Raw genomic sequence first — 27531 nt, 5'->3', positions numbered from 1 at the left:
AAGACTACTGTAAACCCTGACAAAACATAGACCTAACACCCTAACCTGCCAGAGGTAAAGTAGGGGAACATGCAGCCAATGCCCTATAAAATGTTGTCAATATATGCTTAAGAGATCCCAGATAGGGGGCCATGACCTCTGCTACAGAGGAAAGCAAAAACCTCCACAGTCCGTACCAATCTTACCATGAGGTAAAATTCCTTCCCGACCCCAAATATGGTGATTGGTCAGACACTGAGCAGAAAGGCAAGACCTTTGAGCCACGAACCTCTGGCTTTGGTTCCAGCAGGAACATTGGCATGCCCCAGCCAAAATCTTCAGCTTTGGCTGTAGCCAATATCTAATGCTTTTGAGGGAGGCTTAAACATCCTGTTCCTGCTGTGGCCACCCATTTTATATTTGTTTTCTTGGTTATTCCTCCCAAGGTGTAGGACTTTGCATTTGTCCACATTGAACTTCATCCTGTTAGCTCTAGTCCAAATTTCCAATCTGTCAAGATCCTCCTGAAATGAGCTTGCATCCTTCAACATATTCACAATACTTCCCAGTTTCATGTCAGCTATGAACTTGCTCAAGAAGCTTTCTATGCCAGCATCCACATTATTAATAAACACTTTGAACAGCACCAGGCCCCTGAGAGACTCCTGTGGGACTCCACTAAAATTCTCCTGCCGTTCTGACATGGACTCATTAATAATTACCTTTGGCTTGTGGCTATTGAGCCAGTTGGCAGTTACCAGTATCCACCTTATAGTAGTTTTGTCTAGCCCACATTTCTCCAATTTTTTTATGAAAGGTCATGCGGCACCTTGTCAAAAGATTGCTGAAGTCCAGATACACTGTATCCACAGCATTCCCTTCATCCACCCAAGCAGTTACTTTGTCAAAGAAGGAGATCATATTTGTTTGACATGATTTGTTTTTCATAAATCCATGCTGGCTGCTTATGATCAGCCTTTCCTCTTCCAGAGGTTTGCAAATGACCTTCCTCAGCTTATGCTCCAGTAACTTTCCAGGTATTGAAGTGAAGCTAACTGGCTGGTAGTTCCTTGAGTCCTCCATTTGGCCTTTTTTTAAAGAGGGGCACTGTGTTGGCCCTTTTCCAGTCCTTTGGTACCTACCTCATCTTCTATGACTTCATGAATATCATTGCCAAGGGCTCCAAGATCTCCTCTGCCATTTTCTTCAGTACCCTGGAATGATGTTCATTTGGCCCTGTTGACTTAAATACATTCAGACCAAACAAAAGCTTTCTGACTACTTCTATTGTTATCTCCTCCCACAGCTTGTCCCCTTCCTTATCCAGATAATCCCTATTAGGTGTCTGGCTGCAGCTTAATTTTTTTGCAAAGAATGGGGCAAAATAGCTGTTGAGTAGATCCACCTTTTTACATCTTCAGATAGGAATTTCTCCTGGCTTGTTAACAGAGGATCCACAGCTTCCTTGGTCCTTCTTTTCTGGTCGACATATAGAACCTCTTCTTGTTGTCCTTAACCTTCTTTGCCAGGTGCATCTCATTCTCTATCTTTGCCTTCCTGATTTTGTCGCTGTAGATACATGCCATTTCTTGGTATGCTTCCTTGTTGACCTGCCCCTTCTTCCACTGCCTGTATGCTTCCCTTTTGCATTTGAGGTGTTTTAGAAGCTTTTTCTGCAACCACATTGGCCTCTGTGTGGTCTCTTGCTGGAAGGTTTTGATCACCATCCCCTGTGGAACCTAGTTTAAAGTCTTCCTTTTTAGGTTGGCCAAATGATGTCCAAATGTACTCTTCACCATTCTTGTCAGATGGATTCCATCTCTTGATAGTAATCCTTCTCCCAAGAATGTACACCCATTGTTAACAAAGACAAGGCCTTCACGTTGACACCACCATCTCAGCCATGTATGGACTTCCAGGATACAATAGTTTCTGCCTGGAATTGTTAAGAACACCAATTGTGCTTCAAGCTCCTTAATCCTCCTGCCAAGAGCCTCATAGTCACCTCTGATCTGCTCAGGTAGTATCATTGGTTTCTACATGGAGAAGCAGGAAGGAGTAGTGGTCCAAAGGATGGATGAACTTTTGTAGTCTTTCTGAGACTCCTCTTGGGCCCCCAAATGTGGACAAAAAATTGGTGCCTCTGTCCCCTGCAGAAGAGAGTCACCAACCACCACTACTCTTCTCTTCCTTCTTGGTGCAGTGGTCCTGGAGCCCCTTTCCTTGGGTCTTGCACTACCTGTGCTCTAGGCTACTGACTCCTCTGCCTGATGCCTGCAGATGTCCATCCTGCTTCCTTTTCCTCAAAAGTTTCACCACGGAGTACTTGAAAGTGGTTGCTGACTCAATCTGCTGCTCTTGAATTCTGAGGACCCTTCTCCTTCAAGAAGTTACATGCTGCCACTTCTCCATTACCAGCTTCTCGTAACTCTTGTCCAAGTAATCTTCCTGGTTCCTGATGCAATGCAGCACGAATATCTGAACACCAAATATCACACCAGGACCCTTGCACATACTCAAACACACCCATGCACAGAGTCTCCTGCTCCCTGGCTCCCTCCTGGGGCAAACTCCCTAGGCAAACTCCCTCTCTGTGGGTGTGTTCACACATGCCTATAAATGCACAGCAATAAATTCTGGAGCTTATCGTTCTGGAGCTTATTGCTGCCAGGCACACGTCTGCATCTGCTCTCAGACCACAGCACATTGAGCCAGGATAGGGGAGCACATGTAGACACTAAGACATTTACTGCACTAACTAGGCAGCTGTGCAGTAAACATGCAGTTACTGCGTAGTTACAACATCTTGTGTAGATGCACCCTGTTTGCTGCTGTTATGGTTCACTGGGGGCTGCCTTTTCATAAGGCTGCCTATCCTAGCTCCACTTCACAGCTCCACTTCACAGTTGCCTAAACCAGCCCCACCCAGAGCAAGCCCTGTTACTGAGGGCACTGACAGACATGCAGCTCTCTGCTGTAACTCATGGTACTTCACATAAACACTGTGAGTTAAAGTGATTCCCCAGACCCGACAGACATTTGCTGTTGGGTCCCATGGGTTGGGGGATCAAGCTACAGTTTGGAGCAGCTGTGAGTATGCAGTTGCTCTTCCCTAGCCCTGCCCCTCCCCACTCTTAGCCCCAGTGCTCCCTCAGAAAGGGAGGTCAGGCAAGGAGTAGAGGTCTGGTCAGGCTTGGTTTGGGGTTTGTCCAACCTGTGCTGGAAGGTGGAGCAGGTGGACTGAACTCCCCCTGCTCAGCCCAGCCCTGCTCCCAGCATGTGGTAACATAAGTTAACGAAGGTGCTGTACCTTGGAGCACCTTCTTCTGAACCTTCATATAATGAGGGTTCAGATTGTCATGAGATGTAGCCCTTTCAAAGTGCTCTGCAGCTGTCTGAAAGGGCACAGCTGTACAGTGCTTCAGGGGGCTGATTGCACAACAAAATGTCACTTGTGTCAGTGCCCTTAGTCACATGGGGGAGGGAAGAAAAGAAAAATATGAGAGCAAGGGGGAGAGAGAGACAGACAAACAGCCAGCCAGACAGAGAAAAGCAAACACACAACACAGGGGGAAAAGGAAAAAAGAACACCCTCAGACACACACATTAGGCCCTAGGCAAACACGGTAGCACCAGTCAGCCACCCTAGGCCACTAGCACAGAGAAAAACCTATTCAAGGCCGCCTTGCACTTGCACTGCTTACCCCAGAGCAACTGCTCTCTGTTTGCTGATCAACTTACTGAGTTTTCTAGTAAGTTGTCTTGCTGAGTTTTTTTGCTGAGTTTTCTATCTAATGCAAATTTTCACCATGTAACATGAAAGAAAAGCTGGATATCACAGGTTGCTTTGTATGTCATTGATAAAATCTGGCACATCACAAATAGCTATCCATGCAAAATACCATACACATTAAGAGGCTGAGTGAATATTTTTGATTCTGAGAATCAGATAAATATTTTAATGATATTATTGTTCCATGTTACCCATCATATCTGGCATTAATAAATTGAGCTATCTAAGCAAATTTGTTTAGGAAATAAGAATATGCAAGATACTAAAATGGCCCATCATGATTCTGAGTGATTTTAGCTTTAAGTTTGTTGAACTATAAGAAATCATAGTATCTGCATCCACTGAATGTCAGGAGAGAAGAGGTTTCAAAACTGGATAATAAAGCATTTTATCAATGAATGAACAGATGATTCAGTTCATCTAATGGAATATGGAGTGCTCACTATTCAAATCCTGCCTGAGGAAACAGTGATTAGTGACTAAGCATTATAGCTTAGTCACCTTAGTGATTGATGTTATTGGTTTTTTTATTCTGTTTGCAAATATCTACATCTCAGGGCCCCTCTACACATGCAGGTAATTGTGATCCGAGGCTTGCCTTGCAGCAGTGATAACATGTGATGGGATCTAATGCATGATCTACACAATCGTGCCTCCTGCCATGCCAACCGTGCATGGCAGGAGGTGTGATTGTGGGATCACACATTAGATCCCATTGCACCTTATCACCGATGCAAGGCGAGCCTGGGATCATGATATGGGGTTCTGTCCGCACCAGCTTCTGTACCTATGAGCCTTACAGCTGACAGGGCTTGGTGGGACTCATAGTGGGGGCAGCATTCCCCCGCACTGTCCCACTGAAAACCCTGTAGCCAACATGGGTTGCAGCGCTCGCAGCCAGGGCAGAGCTGGGAATGCTGCCCTCACTGTGAGCATCGTTAGCTGTGGGGCTCACAGTGGTGGCAATGTTCTCCCTGCTGCCACTGCTATAAGCCCCATAGCACATGAAGCTCACAGCAGGGGCAGTGTGCTCCCTGCCACACCCACTAAGAGCCCCACAGCTAAAGATGCTGCCCTCGCTGCAAGCCCTACAGCCAAAGAGGCTGCCCCTGCTAAGAGCCTTGTCAGCTGCAAGGCTGACAGTGGGCAGTGCACCCCTGTGACTGGGAGCCCTTCAGCTGATGGGCTTCCAGCTACTGGGGAGCACTTGGCCACACGTTCAATTATTGGTACGATTAGAACAAGCTACAAATTCCACTTTTATGTGGAATAACTTTGTATTGCTTGTTTTATCAAGCCGCTAATTGCAGGAACATGTAGCTGGGTCACAAGTTAGGGTATGATTAGCTGGTTGATGTGTAACAGATAGAGAGCCTTATGTGTAGCAGATAGAGAGGGGCTTAGTGGCATCTAGAAAGCATTCAGGCAACCTTGATAAGTATGTAATTTTTGTAATATTACAGTGGATTCTAGGTTTCAGAAACATCTGTTTTGGTAAAATAAAATAGTTTTCATGGTGAACATATGCAACAATCATTGATTTCTTGGATTCTATTCCTCTCACTTGCCATTACTGAAATCTCCTGGACCAGATGCTCTACTAGTGAAAGTCATCATAGGTCTAACTGAAGTCAGTGGAGATATGCCCATTTATGCCAGGTGAGGATCCTTGGTGAGGATTAAGTGTTGGCATTATATTTAATAATATGTCATTTATTTTTTTTCAGATGGGACTTGGTGATAAGATGCTGGGTCCAAGAACCATGTAACAGACCCACTTTCTGTTATATTCAGGATCAAATGCAAGAGGTGAGAAACTCTCCTCTGTGCTATACCTCTCACCTTTATAGCAAGACATTGTCCACTGGAGTCATCAATCAGGCCTTTGAAGGTGAGTTTGAGTTGTGGCCTGTAGCCCTTCTTTTTCCCCTTGTTAACAATATTAATGAAAAGTAAAAAAACCCAACATTGTACAGTAGTTAAACTTTTCCTGTTTCTTCATGATCACATTTCATTCCCTTATTACTCCATGTGAAATAGGCAGTTCTTTTAAAATTGTGTTAAGCAGAATTCACAAATGATTAAATAACTGGAAAAAAATAGGTTGTTTACAAAAGCACTGGAGATTTTTTAGGTGTGAATTTTTTTCATTAAGTGGGCATCTAAATCTGGGGTAAGTCTACTGGCATGAAGGGTGTTCTCAGATTTTTTCCAGTGCCAATGAGATTAGGGAACATCATGACAACATGCTTGTCATGATTTTCCCAGAAATGCTGTAAAATATGAAGAAATATAAAAGCAAGGGGAGAAGAGTCTTTTGGACTAGGGACAGACATTACACATAAATTGGTTTAAGTGATCAGAAACTGGTTTAAACCTATAACAGAACAGACATTCAGTGCACATAAAACAGTTTGAAAATGGCTGAAACCTGTTTGAGGTAAACATGTTTAAACGTAGTATAAGACTTAACTGATTTGGGTCAAACCAGTTTACGCAATTTCTGTCCCAGACCCTTTCCTGGTTTAGCTTAAACCAGAGTCCCCCAGCATCCCAGATGCTTTTCAGCCCTGGGCGGAGCTCTCTGCTCCACAGCAGGGCTGGCCCCATCCCTCTGCTCCCTGTGGGAGCTCCAGCAGAGACTGCAGGCACATCAGCATCTGCCTGGCTTCCTCCTGCTCCTGCCTCCCCTTTCCCCCAAGTAGGGATTCTCCCTGTCCCTTCTCTCAGAGAACGGACCACAGCTAGCACATGGTATGCTAGCTAATGCTGAGGGGTATCTGTGTAAGGCAGACAAGACAAAGGCAGATAGGAAAATGTCTACTTAGGGATTTTTGGAGCTAATCAACAGGTAGCTGGTAATGTCCCTCAGTTCTTTCCTTGGAAAAAGGTGTTTAAGAAGAGCTTGAACTAATGAGAGAGGCTTTTGTTTTTTTGATGGAGTGCTAAATGCTATGTTATCAACTCCCCGCTGGGCTGGTCAGAAGCAGCAAGGGGGGGCCAGGGACTCTAATCAGAGTGTCCTGCTGGGGCCTGCTACTGTCCAAAGGGAATGTTTGTACAGTTACAAACCGGTTCAGCCTAGCCAGGTTAGACTAATCTGCAAAGATTGAATCAATTTAGGCTCAGTCTTTTTGAATGTCTGTCCCTAGCCTTGGTGTGCAAGGATGACCATGATTCAAGAATTGATGTTAATACGAGTTCAGCTACTGATTTCCTTTGTAATCTCTCTACCTCATCTTACGTAATTATAAAATGGGAATAATAATACTTTACTCCCTCTGGGTGGTTTGTGAAGAGTAATTAGCTAATTCTTGTCAAATACAAAGGAGATCACCATAAGGGCTTGTTACATGGTAATTCTGGGTGGCTCCTATGAACTCTTAACACATGGACTGTCCACACATTAACACCTGAAACTAGTTTTAAGCGGTCGTTACATGGTTCAAAGTTATGCTACTCCAGGGTAGGATTATCTCTGATCCATGTTACTCAGCTTGTGTTACACCTTAGTGTAAACACCCCACCTGCCCTGCTTCCCCTCCTGGCCCAGATCAGGCCTACTGCCTCCGCCTTCCCCAGAACCACAGATCCCTGCTCCCTCCCCAGCTTACCTGTGGCTGTCTGCATTGTCTGTCCAGGGCAGGCAGGAAGGGTTTACCTTCCTGCTCAGCCTCCACCACTGCTGCTTTTTGGATGAACTCAGCCTAGAGAAGAGCAACAGCACAGCAGCAGCTGCTGCCCAGGAGGCAGGTTAACTCTTCCCTGCCTGCTTTCCTGGAACAGACAATACAGGCAGCTATAAGTAAGCAGGGGTGGGATGGGGGCACCCCAGGTGCAGGGGAGAACATCAGAGCCCCAGAGGGCAGGGGTAAGAGGGGAAGCCCAGAATGGAAGGCGAGGGAGGTCTTACTTTGCAGTCCTCCAGGCTCCTTATGGCCTGAATGTGTGACCACACCAAACTTGAGCTAGCACTAATATCAATCAACATTTGTGCATCTCACAGTGTTAGGTGTAACAAGACCCTAAGAAACTGAGTTATTAGTATTATTGTCTTTGTTACTGTAGCCCCGGCCAGGGTTCTGTAAAATAAGGATATGGTTAAGATGGCACAGGAAACCTTAATTCTGACATCCTATTTTCTGAGTGCTTGAATTTGCAACCTTAATAATGTTCTTTCAATGTAGGCTCTCTGTGTATGCGTACTTTTATACATGTGTGTAGTGTCCTCAGTTTTTTAAAAGCAAGCTGAAAAAGAAATTTATTCCAGCATTAAACTGACACCTTCAAAAGTCATCTCTTGGGATCTTTAGAGCTACTGCCTAGGCCTCTGCCACTGGATCAAAGGGAGTAATTGATAGCAGTGGTAGGTTCTCATTCTGTATGTGGACCAGCACTTGAAGGGAATTAGACACACTGTTTGCCAGTGAACTTCAAAGATATTTGCTGACCGTGGAGGAATGCTGAAAGTCAGGCCTCATGGGTTCCATTCCAGGTTCTGGAGAAGAATGTGCTCTACTGGGCACAGACTCTTCTACACATTCCCCCCATGCTCTCACCCTGCTGCCCCATCCCCTCCAGCTATCCAGTTTGAATGTTCTCTGTTCTCTATCCTGGCAACTTGTCCCAGTCCCATTTATTTCACATAGCTATTCACAGTCTCCACTTCTCCACTCCTTAGGTTTCTCATCTAACTCCCAATCTTCTTGCTCAGTCATTCCCATTTCCCCCATCCTTTTGGATTTTTTAATGCACCCTCTTTGCCCAGCTCTTCCAAGTCCTTTATTACTTGGTTTCTCTCTCCACAGACTTCAGTTGCACAATGTTTATGTTCCATGTCCTCATTGGCCCCTTGTCCCAAGCAGCGAGTAGGATACTAGGTCATTAGGTATCTGGACACCATTGTTATGGGCACAGTTGAAGATATAAAGAGAAGACCAAATTAGAGTTTATTTTTGTGGGGATGACAGAGGGCATATCTCTGACCTAAAGGCTACCCTCTGCTTCCCCAGTTGAAGAGAGATACAGATGTCATACTTATAATCTATAACTATTAGGAGAAATGAGATTTTGTGTAGTGGAGAAGTGTGAATGATATGAAGACTCCAGCAAATATCCTGAAATGTAACTGGATGAAAGGATGATATCTAGAGAGATCAGTTCAGTGTTTAATGCTCTATGCCATCCATGGTGCAGCAAACTAATTTGGGGCTAATGTAGAAAGGAGAACTCTGAAAAGATGGTGCATCTTCCAGCCCCAAGATATAAAAAGTCCTCTCAGTTGCCAAAAAGAAGTTAGTAGTTTCTTGAAAACTATCCATTTTATTTTCCTTGCTTCCAATGTAGTGATCAGGACATGTTCCTCTGTTGGAACATCAAGCAACAGCCTATCAGTTTCAGCATAAAATGATGCAAGCATGGCAGTGTTCCTCCAAGAAACATATAATCTTTACTAAATAAATACCACAGGTCACTGCTCGGAGGGGGAACAAAATTCTGATCCTTTAGAACAACAAACTTCAGAATAACCACTGATCCAAGACACAAGTCTTTTCAGACACAACTCTACTTTTGGACATACAAACTGGGCCTGTAGCGTTTTTTTGCTTCCTACATTTGACCATTTATTTGGGTAAGCATGAATTTTACTTGGAGACATGTTTGCCAGCATCTATCTTCTGGCTCCTTAGTAAAACTAAGCATGCTGATCAGTTTCCTGCCCGAAAGACTAATTCTCATGCTGAGCACCCAGATTTAATTTTAGCTTTCCCACTCTTGGTAGGGGTGTGCAAAATGGTGGATTGAGCCAGTGGCCGGACTTCTGGACAGTCTCCATGGGCTGTGACAGAGTGGACCTGCAGAACTGGGGCTCTGCCCTGATCTGGCCTGGCCCAGCACTGTCAAAGGCCCATGCTGTTATGGCCCCATGCTCCATGGGTCTAGCAGTGGCAGCTAGAAGGAACTGCTGGTTGCAGGGGCTGCTGGTTGCAGGGGCTGCTGGTTCACTGTGGGCCCACCCCTGTACTAGGCAGACCTTTAATTGTTTAGTGATGCAATCAAACTCTATGCTACAATCACAACTGTAGAAATAGTTCTTACAGTCAGGTTAGGTATGAGAAATATGGTAGGGCAAATCTGAGGAAGTCTGTACTACCATAGTCCCTGGTGTAGTTCTTTTATGGATAGAGTATTACTTCTGCAGAGGTTTCAGTCCATCATCTTTGCATTTTCAAAACTAATACTAAACTAATCTTCAGAATTATATCTCTTCAGTAGAACTGTGTAAATAATTTTTTTCTTGGTTTGGCCAATAATATAAAAAGAGAGAGAGAGAGAATTGTTTTGGGTGGATTGGGAAAAAATCTGAATTCTCAAAGAAATAAAAAAAATTGTTCAGATCAACCAACACACTTTAATTACAAAGACTTTTTAATACTTTAAAACAATAAAATTAAGAAAATGTGGTCTTCAAATATCATTTTGAAAGAAAAGAATTGAAATGTTTTCTGTAAAAATGTAAAAATAAAATATATGACTTCTTCTCTTCCTCCCTTTTCCTTTTCTCCCCTCCCATTTCTACCTTCTTCCCCCCTGCCTCATCCCCAGGTCCAGTCAACTCAAAACTCCTTGTTTTGGGAATTGCATTATTTCTTTGAAATATTTCACCTGAGTCTTGAATCTACTTTTCCCTTGAGTTAGTTCCCTTGGACAGAAAATTAGTGAAATGGCTAAATTATTTTTTAGAAATTTCTCAGGTGTACTCAGGGTATGCAGGGTTAAGATCTAGGATCAGGGAGTGTGTCACTGCCAGAGATGTACCAATGGCTTTCCACTTACTATTTAAACATTGTCAATTTACCTTGTTAAAAACAATCCTCCTCAACTGCTTTTCTGTGTATCTCCCTGTGTTTAAGGTAATCACTTAGACAAACAAGTTTCTCTAACACAAGTGTATTGATAAACGGCATTGCTTAAGCCTGGTATCAGGCCACTTTTGTACATTTCTGAACTTCTGTAATCCCTTTTTCAATTTAACTCAGTTATCATCTGCCCCCAAGCCTATGGAGGTCAGTGGAAATGCTCCCCATTGGCTTCAATTAGCTTTTAGTTATGCCATAGAAATAGGTTTTTATAACACACTGCCTGCAAAGCTGATGCAGCACACAACCATCATGCCATATCTCTTCCCTTGATAAATTCTCTCTCATTTAAAAAAAAAAAAAGAAGCAAATTGTGAGTATAACCAGGTTGGAAGAAGAACAGCCACACCAATCCTCAAGTTTTGGAGAAAAGAACCCAGAAACTACAGGTTTCCCTCGATTTATGCAGGTTCTTTATATGTGAATTTGCTCTTATGCTATGAGCATATATAGACCCGTAATTTGTTATATGCAAGGTAAATTCACTCTTATGTGATCAGCATAAATGCACCCCCCCCCCCCAAGCAGGTAAGTCTTTGTGGGGAGGGGAAAGGGCCCCACTCACCCCAGCCCCAGCTGCAGCGGCCCCGGGAGTGGCCGGTGTCAGCAGCCTGCAGCTGCTGGGCTGCACCGTGCTCCACCTGTCCCCTGCACCTGGGCTCACTCCAACTCTTGGGCTACACCATGCCATGGTGCAGGCAGTTGGTGTCGGCTACTCCTGCGACTGCTCCAGCATGGATTGGGGTGAGTGCAGACAAGCAGAACCCGGGGAGCGGCGAGGCACAGCACTCACCCCAGCGCCGGCTGCAACAGCCTTGGGAGCAGCCGACATCAGCTGCTTACACTAGGGCACGGCGCAGCCCAGAAACAGAGGTGAATGGGGACAGGCAGAACACGGTGCAGCCCAGAGGTTGCAGGCAGCTGGTGCTGGCCACTCCTGGGACTGCTACAGCCAAGACTGGGGTGAGTGCCACTCTGTTCCCTCTGCTTTGCTGCCTTGTGTATCCCTGGGAATGGCACCCCTCCCCCTGCCCCTTCCCTAGTCCCAGCCTCAATCCCTCCCTCACCGCCATGGGAACCTATCCCTATTTGTTACATTGTAAAGTGGGCTTGCTTTATGCGAATTCGATTTATGTGCTGTTCTCTGGGAACACATGTACAGCATAAATTGAGGGAAACCTGTATTAATTGTAAAAACTAATAAACATAAACTATAAATCTAGGGAAGGAACCATTGTCTTTGTGATGTGTCTGTACAGTGCCTGACATCATGAAGTCCTGGCCCTTGCTTGGAGCCCTTAGATTATGCCCTTACACAAATAATAAACCAGAATAAATGATACCAGCTGTCTCTATCTCTGCTGTGAGTGTGGGACACTGGATGTATTTACCAAGAGTGCTTGAGGCATTTAGAGGTCCTTGTCAGTACATGTCTTAGGAAAAATATACTTTAAGAAAAAATAAAAAACTTAAAATCCATGTAAATGGATGCACAGCACACTTGTCTGGAGCTAGGCAAAAATGTTATGTTTAGCATCCTTTGGCTGAAAGAACAGCAAACCTGTGCAAGTCATCCTAAAGCCATGTGACACAGGAGACACAAATGCATCTCCACTGATATGTAATATTGTGTGAAGTATTAAAACATTGTGTTCTATTTATACTCCATATTGGAGATGAGGGGACACTGAAATAAAAGTACTTGCAACTCCAGGTACCCCACAGGTAGCAGCATAATAATTTATGTCCATACTGTCCAACTTGTTTTAGAGTAAGATATCGAGGCTTAAGGAACCACATTTTTAGCTTTATTCTTTTTCAGATAGAAATATGTAATTGAGCTCTTGTCTAGAATATACTTATCATGGTGCACAACTTTCTGCTGTCTCCACAAGTCAACCAGCATCCCTTGTTCACCAGTGTGTAAATAGTTTGGTATTTGAAAGGAAGAGGAGACATTATATATAATATTTATTTCAAGAAAAGCAGGACAATATTTTTAAGAGGAACAAGAGAGGATTTAAATCTACTTCTGATCAAAGTGATTCTCACCATATAAAGTGGTAGGATATTAGATATTGAATCACAGAATCATAGAAAATTAGGGTTGAAAGGGACTTCAGGAGGTCATCTAGTGACCAGCCTCCTGCTAAAAGCAGAACCCTCCCTACCTAGATCATCCCAGCGAAGGCTTTGTCTAGTTGGTTCATAAAAACCTCCAAGGATGGAGATTCGTCAACCTCTCTGGGTAACCTGGTCCAGTGTTTTACTACCTTCCTAGTGAGAAAATTCTTCCTAATATTGAACCTAAATGTCCCTTGCTGCAATTTGATCCCATTGCTCCTTGTTCTGTCATCTGGCACCACTGAGAACAATATATATCAATATATTTGCATGGCATAGCTTTATTACCAACAGGGCTCAGTACCTTGTTGTAAACCAGCAGCATAGCTTCACTAACTGACAGTTATGCCCATTTGCATCATCTGAAGAGATGGCTCCTAAAACATTTGTAGGCCATGTTCTGTTTGTTCAGTGTTCATCAATCATGTCTTCCACTAGTTGTTTTTTGTCTTATATATTGTCAGCTTCTGAAAAATAAAGTACAGAAACACTAAATGTAAAATATACTGAAAGTCTTTGTATAAGCATAATAACAATTTGCACCTTTTAATGTAAGACAGCAGAGTATTTGCTAACATCAGCTAATTATACAACTGCCTACAAGGTAGTTAAGGAATATGGTTGCAGATTCTTAAACAAGGGCCATGATGGAATGCAATAGCTGTTTGACAGCACTGAACAGCATGGTGTGTTAATTTGGAACAGGAAATAACAAAAGACTGCAGAAATTTGGCAATGGAAAGTGCAAGATGAATTAGTGTAGGTCCAATGGAATCCATTCAACTGTAGTTTGGCCAGGACATTCTGACAGACACCTTGCAGGCATTGCAGTTAACTTCTCTTGCAAAAAATGCCATGTTATTGAGCCCAAATGATCAGTACCTGATCCAAGGGTACGTCTACACTGCTGCCTGCAGCATACCATAGAGATACCAGAACTTACTTTAAGTGAGTTAGCTGAATCTCTGGAAGCCGCCTAACTGCAGCATAGAGATCCACAAAGAGCTTCTCAACTGCAGAAGCCTGTCTTTAGTTAAAGTTAGCTTAGCCATCTTTCTACATTACACTGCAGTCCACTACTATGTAGACATACCCTAAGGGAATAACTGCCTATGATTGAATCACCCGCACCATTTCAGACATCATTTAGACGTTCCTAGGAAGTCTGCTCCTTGAGTATTTAGTTGACTTAGGCTTTGCTTGTGGAATCTGAGGGGATCATTGCACAAGTTTTATGGCTACATTTAATATGTATAACTCTGCTTAGTGTAAATCAATCACCTAAGTTTAGCAATGGTGAAACTAACAACACACACATGCGCACACTGTGTATAAAATTCCCCTCTTCTCTACTTTCCCTTTAGTTCCTGCTAGTTATTGTCTCTCAAGGCTCATTCAAGTCCTGTTCTCTTGCTGGTTTATGACTTCTTGGGTCATTAGTGCTATTTTAGATGCTCACATTTTTCTGGTTTCTTAGACTTTCCCAGCCAAGACTTTTCCTCACTTTCTATGCTGTGTATCTTCCATTTTTCTGTTGCAGCTGTAACTAACTGGGCTAGCTTTATTTATCCTGATAGGCTGACCTATAACAAAGGTAATCACCTTACTCAATATCTTGATAAGTTAACATTTATTTCTTGTCTTATTTGTATAGTGTATCTAGTACTAAATTTTCTTAGAGGGTCTGAGCCTGGACCATTGTGCTAACAGGAGAATAAATAAAGGCAAAAGGAAGAACATGCATATTTGGTTGCATGTAAAATCTCAACATAAATGTGACAAGGCACCAGTTCTGTAGTAACTTTGTCACTCGTCATGTCACACCAAAAGTTAAAAGGAAGTTTATCCACATTGTATTGTACAGTATGCAGAACTTCTACAAATAGGCTTTCTCCTTAATATATGTCTAGAGCTCAAAGATAAAAGAAAGGCAAGAAGTTTACTTGCAAAATGATTTTTTTATTTGGTTTAATGGTAAACACAATGACACTAGATTAAAAGTGAACACAATATTTGGTACATTCTGTGATCCTGCAGATCTGTTGGGGAAAGAATTAGTAATGTATCCATATATCTGGTAAAAATATCACAGTGACTTCATACTCACATTTGTGTAAACATCATCTCATCAGCTCTAGATACTTATACAGGAAACAAATCTGAAAGCTCCTCTAGTGTTCTATACTTAGGCAGGTCAGCCGGCATATGTCTGGTCTGAAAATACCCGGTTTTACTTGGAAGACCTTATTTTAAGGTTTCTGTCTTCAGAGTTTGTTGCAAACATGCCCTCTACATTTTGCCACATGCCAATTCCAAGGCAGCTTGCCCCTCAGGGTTTCCATTAAGTGCTTTATTAAGAAAAACAAAAAAGAGATTGGTGAAAACCAAGCACAGATTGAATGACTAAATATTGCCATAATATTCCTGAACCGACAAAGTGAGTATCAAATGATTTTTCTTTGCTGCTAATCATTGCAGTATGTGAACACAGTTTGTTCTGTCTCCCAAACCCCATCCTCCCTCAACAGAGTTCTTAAATTTAAGTTTCTCATTCCTATTTTTCTTTTTTAATCTGTCTTAATTTATTATATTGATTGCAGAAGGCTTTGAGTTTTCTGCAGTATAAAGAAGGGGGAAAAGCACCCCAGTGAAGTGACATAATAAACTGAATGTCCCCTACTAGAAGAGCACAATGCTTGTGATTCTCAAGTGTAGATCCCTGCATATCACATGTTTTACTTTCCAGTTGTGAAGTAAAGTAAGTAGGGGTGTAATAAAAAAGGTATGTGTTACTAAGAATAAATCCGCAGAAGAGCAACACTAATAACTCGAACCTTTTAGCTATTTAATTATTTTTCCATTTTTAAAAGTCATTTCCATCACTATTGGTTCTGTACATATGTGCAAATGTAAACAAGACAAAATTAATATAATAATGCCAAATAAGACATCCGAAATAGCTAAAAGCTGTTTCTTAATCTGTTCCTCGAAGAGCAGAACATTTATTATCTGGTAAAGGTGCACCAGTCCATTGGTCCGATATCAGATCAGCACCAATATAAAGAAAATTGACTGTATTGGAAATCGGACTGATGTGGCTAATAATTTGGCTGATAAATGCCTGTGTGTGCGTGCAGCCGCAGCACAGCATGCAGGCAGTGAGGAGCACAGACCGGCAGTTTGGAGAGCTGCGTGCAGCTGGTAAATCTGTTGTGGTGGAAGGGGAGGGGTGTGGAGGGGCAGATCAATGCCCCCTGCAATGAGGGGTGAGTGGGTCTGGGGCAGGCACTGCCCAGCCAGGGTGAGGTGGGGTGGGGCAGGGTGTGGGATGGAGCTGTGGCTTCTCCAGGGGTGTGGGGAGGGGGGAGCTCCTGCTGCTGTGTGCACCTCGGGACTGCATGGGGGGGTCGTGTGCCCCCTGGATCTGCATGGGGTCGAGCAAACAAGGGCAGGATGCAGCTGTGGGCTGGGGCTGGGGCTGCAGCAGGCTGTGCTCGGGGCAGGAGGAAGTGGTGCTACGGGGGGGTTGCAGCAACCCCAAATTTTACCATAGTCCCCCCTCCCAGCACTGCCACTGCCCACCCTGAGTGCTGCCTGGCTCAGCCCCTGCTGGGAAGTATCTGGCGCCATCCCGGCCCCAGCCTGCATTTGCAGTCTACCCTGCCCTGCCCCACCCTGCCCTGCACAGATCCGGGGGGGCACATGCCCACTCCATGCCCTCCTGGGGTGCATGCAGCAGCAGTAGTTGCCACCCTCCGTGTTACCCGGACAAGCTGCGGCACCATCCCATGCCCCACCCTGCCCCATCTGGGCAGCCCCAGCCCCACTCCTTCCTTCACCATGGGAGGCATTTATCTGCCCCTCCATGCCCCTTCCCTCCCCCCTCCCCTTTCACCACAACAGACTTACCAGCTGGATGCAGCTGTATCAGAAATTGGATCGGCATTAAAAATCAGCTATTGGTATTGGCCCCCAAAATCTCTATTGGTGCACACCTATTATCTGCTGGAAGATGCATCAATTTACACTTGATCTTTAAGCAATAGGCATCTAGACCAGTGGCTCTACATTTTTAGATTCAGGACACCTATCCATAACTTTCCTTAATTTGGTGCCACCCCACCACTGTTGTGCTGCCTCACCTTACCTCAGTGGTTCTCAGCTGGGGTGTTGCTGCTAAACTCTGTTCCATCTGCTCTATGCACCTCTGTTTCTGGGAGGAACATGGCAGGGAGTGGTGTTAGACCTAGCTGCTGCTTCCCAGCCCTATGTGCCAACCAGCAGATCAGGGTATAGGGCTGGGAGAATGTCTCCTCCCCTGGCTACTTCTTCCCAGCCCTATGCCCCAGTTGCTAGATTGGGGCATGGGGTGGGAAAATGTCTTCTTCCCCTGCTGCTGCTTTCCAGTCCCATGCCCCGATCCCCAGTGATCTTGATTTATAGGTAGAAGGCAGCTGTGCAGTAGATTAATTTACTGCTCAGTAAATGGTGCACACATGTAGACGGTGACGCTTTACTGCTCAGTAGATTTGTCTACTGCACAGTAAAGCATCTTGTGTAGACACACCCCATCTTTCCATAAAAAAGCCAGTTCTAGGCTATGACTCTGGAAACATCTCTTTTTCTGTATTCTGCCTTCCAAAAAAAAAAAGGTACATTTCTTATCTGAGGGAGGTGGTGCACATGAAAATTATTATAATGGTGAGGATCTCTAAATGCTTTGGTTCAGGATGTAATCTAGACATGCTGTAGCAGCACAGAATAAATTCAAGCTATTGGTTACTCCTTTTATGGTCGCTAGACAAACTTTCTCTGCAAGTTGTTTGAATTCATTTGTCTTCCAATATTGTATTTGAATTAATAATAACTGGTCTTTCTTTCAAATGCAGATAGCGATGCTCTGTGTACAGATTCAGATAGTATTATTTCAACTGCTTTAGAGGAAACCAAGAATGAAGAAGGCTTAAATTATCTGGTACTTGTCAGAGAAAGCAATCCAGATGAAGAAAACAGCGATTCAAATGGATGTAATAAAATCTAATTGTCATTTGGAGAAAAGAAGAGTAGGCACAATATGTAGATGAAGAAATAAGCCAAGGAAAATGCCCTTCACTTGGCCCTTCTTTCAGCAATCCTGAAGGCATGAACTATGCCTGTGGTCTGGTTTATTTTCAGTTTAAGGAACTAGCAAGTTTGTTTCTTATGGTAATTAGAGATGTAAAATATGGGAAAATATCACAAGGAAATGGATTTTGTTTAATAGAATAGAAATAATAACACAACTGCACATGACTATTTTGTTCAAGAATTTCTGAATTTTATGACCTCTAGTTTTGTAGGAGATAAAGTGAGGGAATAAAACATGTAATCAGCTGAGACGTGTTTCTTCTGTAACACTGAATTATCCATTCTTTATCTAGTATGCTCATCTTTTTTGGCAGATAACAAACATATTGGCACACACCCATTCATGCTTAAAAGGAAGCATTGATAAACTATTGTATATATTATAAAGATGTTTTCCTCTGGTTTAGAGAAACAAAATCAACTGAAAGTTTCTCCCAAATTTAGACCTTTTTTTTCAAAACACACTTTTACAAGCTGAAAAGGCAATTTAAATGTTTTAACGACCGTTTATCTTTTTTTAAAAGAAATTCCATTTAAAATTAGAATTCAGCCAACAAATGATGATTATTCATCAGTGGGGGTAGTTTATTTTATTACTTAATTTAAAAGAGAAAAAGAAAAGATTCTAGAACCATTTAGACCTCTTAAATTGTGTTGTTGCTTATTTGTGGATCCATATGAACTTACCATACTACCTTTGTCCTCCTTGCTCCTTCTGTTTGTCTTATTTCATATTGGGTTATAAGATCACCATGTCAGGAGCTTTCTCTTATAGTGATTAGATTAATGGGGATGCACTGGCAAATGGAATTCCAGGAAGATACAGGAGACCATGGTAATCAGTCATGATGGAAGATTAAAAGATGCTATTATCCTTTCATGTATTTGGAAGTCAGAGCAAATTATTTGACAAGTTTCCCAGGTGGCATATACCACAGTGAGGAATAAAAACACATTGATAGTCAACTGGGACCATGTCATAGTGAGTTGTAATTCAGCAAGTTAGATAGCATCTCCTACATCATTTTCCTACCCTGTCAAATGTAACCATATCACACTTTTCTTTGCATCTCTCTGATGCTCCCTCTTCCTTTATAACATCAAATATAAGTTACAACCTTGTCTTCGCCTTCTGATTAGAATTTCACCCAGCAGCATAGTTTGGTATTTTGGGTCTAGCTAAGGGCTGCTTGATGGCTGCTCAGTGACCTACATGAAATATGTTGACAGTGCAATCCAATTCTGCCTGTACAGTTGCTCGTATCACAAAAACCACTAGAGAGAACTTTGAGAGGTAGTTAGCCTTGTTAGTATGAAGTCATGCAGAAGGCAGGGCATAGCATATCATCTGACAGAAGGCTGTCACCTATGAAAGTTTAGCTTTCTGAACTAGTTAGTTTCTAAGGTGTCATCCTACCCTGCCTTCTACCTAGAGAGAGTTTTGGTGACAATTGTAGCAGAGTGGCCAAACATTTAAGAAGCAAGGAGAACCTTTTTAGCTTTCCAACCTCACTCTGGATTCATTATCTATGTGATAAGAAACTGTCATTGCCCAGCCTTCGTTTATCTCTGAACTGGCCAATCTCCAGCTCTGGTGGAACAAGATAAAGATGTTATAGAGGTGTTATGACATAAATCCTTTATAAGTCTATGGGTAAAACATTTAATGTAAGGAACTTTGATATTTTTGAAGAAGAAAAAATCTCGTATGTATGTGTATGCATGTGGTTCTATATGGCATATATGAGATGTTTATAATCTGAGCTTTCAGAATGAGTAAAATAGTCATTGTGCTTTACTACTTGTACAAGAGGCTCTCAGTTTCCCAACATAAGAGGCATCAATATTTATTCTGGCTCTCATTCTTTAAAACATTACCTCAAAGTTCAACATGGGGGCACATCTACTAATGCATATCTATTAATGTGTGTGAATAAACTCCGGAGCTTATCTGGATTCTTTACATGTGCCTGGGACTGTAGCACGCTGAGCCTGGGTGGAGCAGCCCTGGCTGGCAGGGGGTCTAAGAGGCCAGCCTGGGGCTGCTCCTCCTGGCCCAATGTACTGTGCTGGGGCTGGCTGAGGCATGAGGGTGCTTCAGCATGGAGCTAGACAGCAGGCAGCCCCTGCACTGAAGCACCATTGTGCCCCAGCCAGCCCCTCCAGCATCTACACATGTGCTACTGTGGTTTTTTTCTCTGCAGCAGGATATAAGTAAATACAAGTACTATCCTGTTGCAGAGTAAATTAGTATACTCTAGCGTAATAGGGTTGCATGTGTAGACACGGAGATGTTTACTGCACAGCTAATTAGTCTACTACACAGTAGATGCACCCATTAAGGTCAAAGGTCCTCTCCAGTCCATCACTCCATTGAGGTAGCTTGGAAAAGGCATTTCATTTTCTGTAGCTAATGTCACACAAGGGAGTGGTGTGGTTAAAAATCAAATCCAGACACCCTTAACCAGGGGTCCTGTTTACATCTGGAGGCAGTTTTTGTCAGTAGTTTGGAGTGGGATTTGAACTCATGCCTTGAGCACTGTAGTGAAACACTAACTCAGTAGCATAACTAGGGCAAGACAGCTGGCCACCCTGGATGCCGACTTAGGAAGGGAGGGGAAGAAAAATATCAGCCGCTGCCTCAGTTATACAATTACACCTGGGGCACAATGGCAGCTGGAAATCACCACTGGCCCTACACATCCCACTGCCCTGGGTACAGGGCTGCTGTTATACTTCTGTTGTAACTACTTTGCCTGGACATTTTTAAGTGCTTCACCTGTAGCAGAAGCTATTTAATAAGGATGTGTTTGCTGTAGAGAGATGTAGTTGTAATGACCTTTGAATTTCCAGATCTTAACTATTTCAGAAAATAGAACACTTTGCTGATTAAATACTTGCATTGTTTTTTCAAGTCAAAATGCTCTTGAAATTAAAAGACTACAAAAGAGGATGTGAAACACCCATATTTTGTGGCTCAGTCCTTCAAGCAGTCAGTACTTTGGCTCTTAACTAGCTGTTGCTGGAACTGCTCATGTGCATAGAAATGGGCAAGTGCTTAAGCATTCTGTTGAATCAGGGCCCAAGTGTGTTGTGCTTTCACAATCTTCTCCTCATAGATAGTGAAACCCATACACAGTAAATAGTTTAACTGACAAAAGAAATCCCAACTGGTATGATGCTTCTATAGAAACTAGCATCAAAAAGTGAAGTTTGAAACTTTAATCATAAATACACTGAAAGTAAGGCTCTTTATTACAAAGGATAAAATCCCTTTAACAAAAGCATCATTCAGGGACACTGTATTAAAGTAGAAGGGCCAATTCCTCAGGGGGTGTAAATCAACACCCCTAGTACTGATTTACTGCAATGGAGGTCTTCATACTTTGAAAACTTGGCATAAAATTGCAACTGCAGTCTGCATTAAGGCATTACAGGTCTAATTTTGCTCAGGTAAATCCAGTATAATTCCATGGATTTAATGCAGATTTAAAAAACCATGTAAATGGCTATTGGCCATAATGTCCACAGCAGCATCACATTTATAAAGCTTATGCCTGGCAAAATCTTGAAAGATCTTTCCCTGGATAACACGTGGTTGGACTGGAATGTGTGTAATGTTAATACTTTAGCCATAAAGAAGCTTGGTGTGATACTACAGTCAAGCAGTACAAATATCCCACATGGCTGTTATATGTCATTGACATTTTTCACATAAGTCAAATCTGAAACATTATAGTATGTTCTGGGAGGTGAGGATTCAGGTAAGGTAGCTGGAGCAGGGTTTTACATAGTAATTACTGTAGATCCAGAGAACAGCAGGCACATAGCAGTCAAAGGTACTATATATCTCCCATTATTGCAAATATAATACAGTACTATGTGCCAACCAATAAGTTATGGGTGTTTTTTTTGTTATTTCATATGGGCAATTCTCAATCATGCTTTCAGTTTCTTCTGCCATGTGAATAGCCTCTGAGCTACTCAATATTATTATCAAGCACAAAAGTCCATGTGAATTGCTAGAAAGGGGAAAACTTTCCTTATTGTTGCTGACTTAAGAAGCAGCTGAGGATTCTCTTGTGGGCAGAATCCTGGGCTGGCATAAAGCCAATGTTCCACGTTTATGTAGCCCTTCTTCATCCTCATCAGTATCACCTACCTTCTGATACTATGGGGCCATTTGGATCTGGAAGGAATAATGCATTGCACTCCACTAATCCCCAGTGAATCAAAAAGATGACCAGTGCCATTCTTGTGTAACACAAGCCACAGAAGAATAGCATCCAGTTATTCCTGCATTGAACCCAGTAACTTGTTTTGGTTGGAGTATCTTCCAGAAGAGTTATCCAATCTTGTTTCAAAGAAGTGAAGAAATGGAGAATCTACCACTTCCCATGACAGCCTGTTCCAATTGTTATTCATGGTGACTGCTAAAATTTTAACTTGACCTCTTGACCTATGTGAACCATGTATCATCATTTTTATGTGATACCTGCCACTGATGAAGGTACAGTTTTAATCCCAGCTTGGATGGTTATCTTGCTGGGGTGATCTGACCTCAGCTGACTTCCTGCCCCTAGGGTAGGGGGCTGGATCTGATGATCTTTATCAATGATTTGGATGTGGGGGTGAAAAGCTCACTGATCAAGTTTGTGGAGGACACCAAGTTACGGGGGAGTGTGGTCATGCCAGAAGATAGGTTGCTGATACAGGCAGACCTGGGCAGGCTGGAGAGTTGGGCAAACCGGAACCAGATGAAGTTCAACACTCAGAAGTGTAAGGTGCTCCATCTGAGGGCAAGCAATCCCCAACATACCTACAGGCTTGGTGGCGACAATTTGACATGCACCATGGCCAAAAGGGACCTAGAGGTAGTGATTGACCATCACATGAACATGAGATGGCAGTGCGATGCTGTGGCCAACAGGGAAAACAACACGCTGGCATGCATTAACCATTGCATCTCATGCAAAACTAAGGAAGTGATACTTCCACTGTACTCTGCACTGGTGAGACTGCAGTTGGAGTACTGCGTCCAGTTCTAGGCACCTCACTTTGACAAGCACATGGAAAAACTTGAGAGGGTCCAGAGAAAAGTCACCTGTATCATCAGGCATTTGCAAGACAAGCCATGCGAGGAGAGGCTGAGGGACTTGGGCCTCTTCAGCCTACAGAAGAGAAGGCTGAGAGGGGATTTGGTAGTGGCTTACTGCTACATCAGGGGAGTACATCAAGAACTTGATGAACAGCTGTTCACCAGGACACCCCTGGGGAAGACCAGGAGCAAACTCCTGGAAGTCCGCTTCAGGCTTAATTCCAGGAAAAACTCCTTCACAGGCAGGGTGTCCAGACTGTGGGGTAAACTCCCCCCAGTGTTGATGCAGTCACCTACCCTGGAAATCTTCAAAAGGAGACTGGACAGTCACCTTGCTGGGGTCACTTGACTCCAGTTGTCTTTTCTTGCCTAGTACAGGGGGACTGGACCCAATGATTTACAAGGTACCTCCCAGCCCCTAACAATCTATGAATCTCTCAAGGTCCCTTCCAGCCCTAATGTCTATGAAATCTATGACATGTGTCCATTCTCTGGCTTTGGATGATTTAGCTAATCCCTCAGCCTCAATGTTGTCATCTGTAAAGCACAGCTAATATTTACCATTAGCTACCTTGAAACTATGCTGTAGTGATTAAACTCCTGCTGGTAAATTGCTTTGTAAACATGCTGTAGCAACTGTGGATATTATTTATTTATTAGACGGTAAAGTTAAAATGACTGAAATCCTAAACGGCAGGGTAAGGATAGACTCCCAGCATTCAGTCCTGATTAATGGTTCATTCTATGTCAGTTGGCAACATGTTTTCAACAGTGTTTTCTTTTACTTCCTGCAGAGATTGTGGGGAAATATATCAACCATCACCATCACCATGGGACCAGACAGCCTTTTAGGTCTCTGAAGAACTCTTAGGGCTCTTTGGGACTCAGTAATTTGTTAGGTGTTTCAATCTGTAACTCCTATAAAAGATAAAAGATGCGGCAGTTCTATTTCCTCTGACCTCTTGCAGCTTGGAAGAGTCTACAAGGGGCAGGAAGTTGGAGATCTGTTGCTCCTTGATGCATCATCTCAGCCCTTATGGTGTCTTAAGTAGTTATGAACAAATATTCTGAGGATTAAAGGTGCTTCAAAATCTGAGCATCATCACCATTTCTACTGATTGGGACAAGGTGAAGTAATTTACTAAAGGTCATGTTGCAAGTCCACTGGATCCATTGGACTGACATTCTAGACCTACTGTATTGCACTCAAGGGGAGTGCATTGATTTGAAAAGACCAGGATTTTTCCCTCAACTCCCATTTTCCTTTGACCACTTGCCTGGCTGATGCCTTCCTTATACGGGCACAGATGCTCAAATGTAGTTTTACTGAAGGCAGTGGGATGGAACTAATATACTCTGAGGATCTGGCTCATTAACATAAAATAATTGTGAGTGATGGGCTTCCTTTCAGATGTAATTTTGCCTCTGTTCCTAACAAAACTACTCTTTTCTCAGTTGCATCAAATCACAAACAGTAGTTCCATAATAATGTGTGTGTGTGTGTGTGTGTGTATACAACATATATATGTAACTGTGATTTGATGTAACTGTGTGTGTATATACTCAGTCATATATACATACATACATACATACGTGTGCATGTGTGTGATATATAGTATCACTCCCATTGACTACTACATCTGACTTCACTTTCTTCATTGATTACAAATGGGTTTGCAATTTGGGGGAGTTTTTCCCACACGCTTACACAACAGAGTGAGTTACAGCAGCTTGATTGCCAGGTGGATATTTCAAACAATCAGGGCTCTATTTATAATGACACTTGGCACTTCCAACTGACATTATGTTTTAACTCAATTAAATAGCCAGAAACCCTGAGCTTCAGAGCCAAGTGATGATGCCACAGTATTGTCATTATCCCCAGGGACATGATTGATATTACAGTAAAAATAAAGACTATTTTTTAGATTGAGCTAACTATTAAACGGGGGAACTGTAATAGCTGGACGATGTCAGATTGTTGTTATGCCCATTGTTTTCACTTGTCCTCATGGTTGTCCTCATGCCAAGTTCACTTGTCCATTTGGCAAATGGTTTGGGCTAAATTTCAAAGACCAAGTGATAAGATAACTATTGTGCCTGTTATCTCATGTATACTAGATAAGTACATGTGTACTCATCTTCTGTACACAATATGATTACACAGACCCTGCCCCTCATCCATTTGTGTTGAATGGAATTTTCTCATTGACTAAATGGCACTGAGGCTCAAGCCCACAGTGCTTAATTGGCCACGTGTCCCTGAAAATTCCTGTTCTGAGCATGTACACAGCAGCTATTTTAATACATAAATTAGGGACAACCAATCATACACATAGAATCATGCATACATAAATCTGGAATTACTTTGCATGTGTATACTATTAGAGCCTAAAAATGCTGAAGGATGAGTGAAAGAAACTTGTGTTCTGGCTTCTTCACACTGCCATTCTTGAAGGTCTTCTGTTTCAACAGTATAAAAGATGAATTGATGCATCAGCCAGTACAGGCAGAGGTGGGGAATGGATGGCCTTTGTGAGCCACAGGTTGCCAAACAGTTCATTTTGACTATATGCCCACAGACCTCTGTTAATAATAGACAAGGATCCATCTTTTCAGACAGACATTTTGGACAGAATTCTATTATCATTTTGTACCTAAATGACAGTTTCCAGACGTGGTCTTTTTGGCACTTACGCACATTTTGTGACTCTATTACATCTCCCATGCATCTCCCATGAGCATGCATGCGTATAATAAGCATATGCTATGCACTGACTGGGCAGGTATTAGACTATGTACCATTATATAGACTATGACCCATTATAGTTGCGTAAGTTGTGAAAATACAGCATGACAAAAACCCATGATTAACAGGCGCTAGATACCAGAGAAGGGTGGTAGCCCTTCCATACCTTAGGGCCATTAGCTAGGTGACTAGGGCACTAGCTCAGTAAGGAAGAGAACAGATACAAGACCCTTCTTACCCAGAAGGGGTTTGAATCTGCATTTCCCTAACTTCCTATCATGGTGCTCTAACACTGCAGCGCAGCCAGGCAATATCTTAGTCTCTAGCCTCCTGGCTTTTGAAGCTTCAGCAACCAAGAAAGGGAGATATGTAGGGCCAGAAGGAAGAAAACAAGCTAGAGGATATGGCACTCAGTGAGATGGCTGATGCTCTGGAAGGGAGCAAGCTATCGGTTCTTCCCTGGATACTTGCTTCTATTGCACTGCTCTCCACCTATTTTTATCCAATAAATGTCAGATGCAAAGTGCAGTGGCTTAGCTTCAAAAGCATTGGTTGGCATCTAAACTGGTGGGGTGGTGGTTAGAGCACTGTAGTGGGAAGTTGAGTGACACAGATTCAAACCCATGTGGTAAGTGGGGCTAGAACCTGCATCCTGGCTGAATGCCCTAGCCAGGCAGCTACTGGGGGTGAAACACTAGAGTGTCACCCTCCTCTCATTCTTTTTTATTTATTCTTTCTTTCCCCAGGACTTATGCTCAGGTATGCACAAACAAAGCTGCATACCAGCCCAGGTAGTATGTAGCTTCAGTATTAATGTGCATGCTTGTACATCCATGCTGCAGGGACAATAGAATTGCAAACAAGATCATTTATGTGACCAGAAAACTGCCATTTTATAGCCCTAAGTGAAATAGAATCTGCCCTTCATCTAATTGTTCCCTTTGCTCCTGGTCAGTGTTTCACTTTTTATGTTAAAAGATTAGTTGCAGACTGAAAATGGTGGGGTGATGCCATATTTAAAATAAATATGTGTTGTTTGTGAGGTTATTAGCCAAATCTTGCTGTCACTGCTTTGCATTTAGTTGCTCCACTGACGTTCACTTATGCCAGATTTACACACAGGGGCCTAAGGCAGTTAAAAGCCCTCATGAGAGGAGAGAGAGAGAGAGAGAGAGAGAGTGTGTGTGTGTGTGTTTTACCAGCCATATGGCAGTTAAAATCCAGGTTGCCCACTCCCATGTTTTAGGACTCCTATTTACTTCTCCCACCCTAAAATTTTCCTTCTGAACCAAAATTTCTCTTGCTTGTATTTCCTGTGAAGTGCAGTAACTTGCAAAAAAAGTCACCCTAATCCATAACTGGGGCTTAAACACTGCATTAATACTAACAGTAAATCATAATAACTAATAAATAGTAGAATGAGGGCAGAATACATCTTTTTGGTTATATATTGATGAAGGAAGCTGTATTTCTTAGGTGTAAGGAAAAATATAATCAAGAAAATGGCTTTTAAAAACAGGATTCCATTTCATTGGATCAAGTTGAGATCAGAATCAGTGAACATGACTGTAAGGGCTGTGGAAACTTGTGAATTCCATATGACCTGCATATTTTTGAAAAAACTTTAAAATTGCATGTCTGCAAATGCCAACTGCAAAGCAAAATAATTAAGTGATCTAGATAGTAAATATGCAAAGAAGGTAAATTGAGACACTGAATACACTATTTGTGTTTTCTCAAC

The 27531-nt window shown here is 42.7% G+C and overlaps 1 protein-coding gene across 3 annotated transcripts in view; it reads left to right on the top strand.

The window, feature by feature from the left end:
* The window catches only part of ROS1 (ROS proto-oncogene 1, receptor tyrosine kinase), a 139991-nt gene that overhangs the window by 107836 nt on the left and 4624 nt on the right, over positions 1-27531 (top strand). Inside the window, exons 43-44 of one of the 3 annotated variants that reach the window (XM_059733183.1) lie at positions 5500-5663; positions 23836-27511. In XM_059733183.1, coding sequence (XP_059589166.1) covers positions 5500-5663; positions 23836-23912 — 241 coding nt within the window. In that variant the 3' untranslated portion in view covers positions 23913-27511. Of the gene's footprint in view, positions 1-5499; positions 5664-17705; positions 19742-23835; positions 27512-27531 lie in introns of those variants that run through there. The other 2 variants (XM_019479660.2, XM_059733188.1) reach the window with 2 other exon arrangements.

The sequence above is a fragment of the Alligator mississippiensis genome, chromosome 1 (assembly GCF_030867095.1).
Source record: "Alligator mississippiensis isolate rAllMis1 chromosome 1, rAllMis1, whole genome shotgun sequence".
Classification (NCBI taxonomy): domain Eukaryota; kingdom Metazoa; phylum Chordata; order Crocodylia; family Alligatoridae; genus Alligator; species Alligator mississippiensis.
The sequence above is the reverse complement of the archived record's forward strand: the minus strand, read 5'-3'. Positions and strand labels throughout refer to the sequence as shown.